General features: G+C 40.2%; 1 protein-coding gene across 1 annotated transcript; it reads left to right on the forward strand.

The window, feature by feature from the left end:
- Nucleotides 1-650: 650 nt before the first annotated feature.
- Nucleotides 651-1,006, forward strand: LOC122735436 (RNA guanine-N7 methyltransferase activating subunit-like). The gene has a single exon (XM_043976984.1). It carries the CDS (start codon nucleotides 651-653, stop codon nucleotides 987-989), a length of 339 nt encoding a protein of 112 aa, XP_043832919.1. The 3' UTR covers nucleotides 990-1,006.
- The last annotated feature ends 856 nt before the right edge of the window (nucleotides 1,007-1,862 follow it).

Genomic DNA, 1,862 nt, shown 5'->3' on the forward strand with positions numbered 1-1,862 from the left:
TAAGGAAGTACATCTTCTTCATCTTATTACTGGGGAGGGACATTGGAGGCAGAGGGGAGGAATTATAATGGAGATGGAACATCTCAAATGCTGACAGAACAGGTTGCTGTGTGGGTTGGTTTTGCTTGACTGTTTTTCTTTTTACTGTATATTGGGAAGTGATTATGCTACACATATATTTAAAAAAAGAATCAGTAATTTTTCCCTGCCCCATTCCTACCCCCAAGAAAAGAAAGGATGGGGAAAAGGAGAATATAGAAAGCAGGTATAAATACCAGGGATTGGGAAATGACAGAAATATGAAACAACTTTCTTAATGAAAGTATACTCCCCATAGAATCATAGATTGAGAAATGGATGAGAACTTAGAGGATATTAAGTCCAACTCCCTAATTTTACAGATGGAGGAAATAGAGACCCAGGGAGGTTAAGGAATTTGACCAAGGTCACACAGATCAAATGTAAAAGGGTCAGAGGCAGAACTTTGAATTCAATCATTCAATATTTATTAAGAGTCTACTGAGCCGAGCACCGGAAGTGGCTCTCGAAGTTGGCGTCCCGAAAACCGAGGCTGACTTAAATATTTCTCCAAACAAAAAACCGCCACTAAATTGTATAGCAGCCTAAGCCACTGAGAAATGATTTCCAGAATGACTGATACTCCTGATGCTGTTCCAAATTTTGAAGAGATGTTCGCCAGTAGATTCACAGAAGAGTATCAAGAATACCTGAAACGCCCTGCAGATTCCCCTCTGATTGTTGAAGAGTGGAACAGTAGATCTAGTGGTAATCAAAGAAACCAGTTGCAAGATAACAGACACTTTCGAGGAAGGGATGGCAGGCGGGGTTGGCCAAGTGACAATAGATCTAATCAATGGCATGAAAGACTCTGGGGTAATAACTATCAGCAGCACAGACAAGAACCTTACTACCACCATCAGTATGGACAATATGGTTATAATCAACGGCCACCTTATGGCTACTATTAATGTTGGCAGCCATCAAGTAAAACCAATTACATTCTCTTGTAACATGTCAATAAAAAAAAGTCCACTATGGGCACAGCTAGGTGGCACAGTGGATAAAGCACTGGCCCTGTATTCAGGAGGATCTGGGTTCAAGTCCAAGCTCAGACACTTGACACTAGCTATGTGACCCTGGGCAAGTCACTTAACCCTCATTGCCCTGAAAAAAAAAAAAAAGCACTGTGCTAAGTACTGGAGATATAAAAAGAGACAAAAGACAGTCCCTGCCCTCAAGGAGTTCATAACCTAATTATAATCTAGGTCCATTGTACCATACTTCCTCTCACTTGAACAGGATAAAAATGTCCTAGAGTTCTTATTTTTTTGTTTGCATCGTGGGTCCCTTTAGCAGACTTGTAAAACCTATGGACCTTGAATAAGAATTTTTTTTTTAAATTCATAAATGAAGGAAATGCAAAGTTTTAATTAAGAACTAGGGAAAATCAAGATGTCATCCCCCCCTCCCCATCTAAATTCACAGATCCTTTGAAATCTATGCAAGCGACCCTTGAGTATCCATGGACCCTAAGTTAAGAACCCCTGAACTAAGTGGACATTTAATAATAGCTAATATTTATATAGTGCCTACTCTGTGCTGGTCACTGGGCTAGGTGTTTTAACTTCATAGCCATAGGAGGTAGGTGCTCTTATTATTCCCATTTCATAGTTGAGGAAACTGAGGCAAACAGAGGTTAAGGTAATTACTCAGGGTTATCCAACTAATAAGTTTCTAAGGCTGAATTGTAATTCAGGTTTTCCTGACTCCAGACCTGCTCTGCCAGATATGCGATAGAGTGACATCGGAGGCAAAAAAAGGGAAAAACCTAAGACCCGAAC

The sequence above is a fragment of the Dromiciops gliroides genome, chromosome 1 (assembly GCF_019393635.1).
Source record: "Dromiciops gliroides isolate mDroGli1 chromosome 1, mDroGli1.pri, whole genome shotgun sequence".
NCBI lineage: Eukaryota > Metazoa > Chordata > Mammalia > Microbiotheria > Microbiotheriidae > Dromiciops > Dromiciops gliroides.

What these genes read in the sequence shown, in the direction of transcription:
- LOC122735436 (XM_043976984.1), top strand. Translation starts at nt 651, where the DNA reads ATGACTGATACTCCTGATGCTGTTCCAAATTTTGAAGAGATGTTCGCC.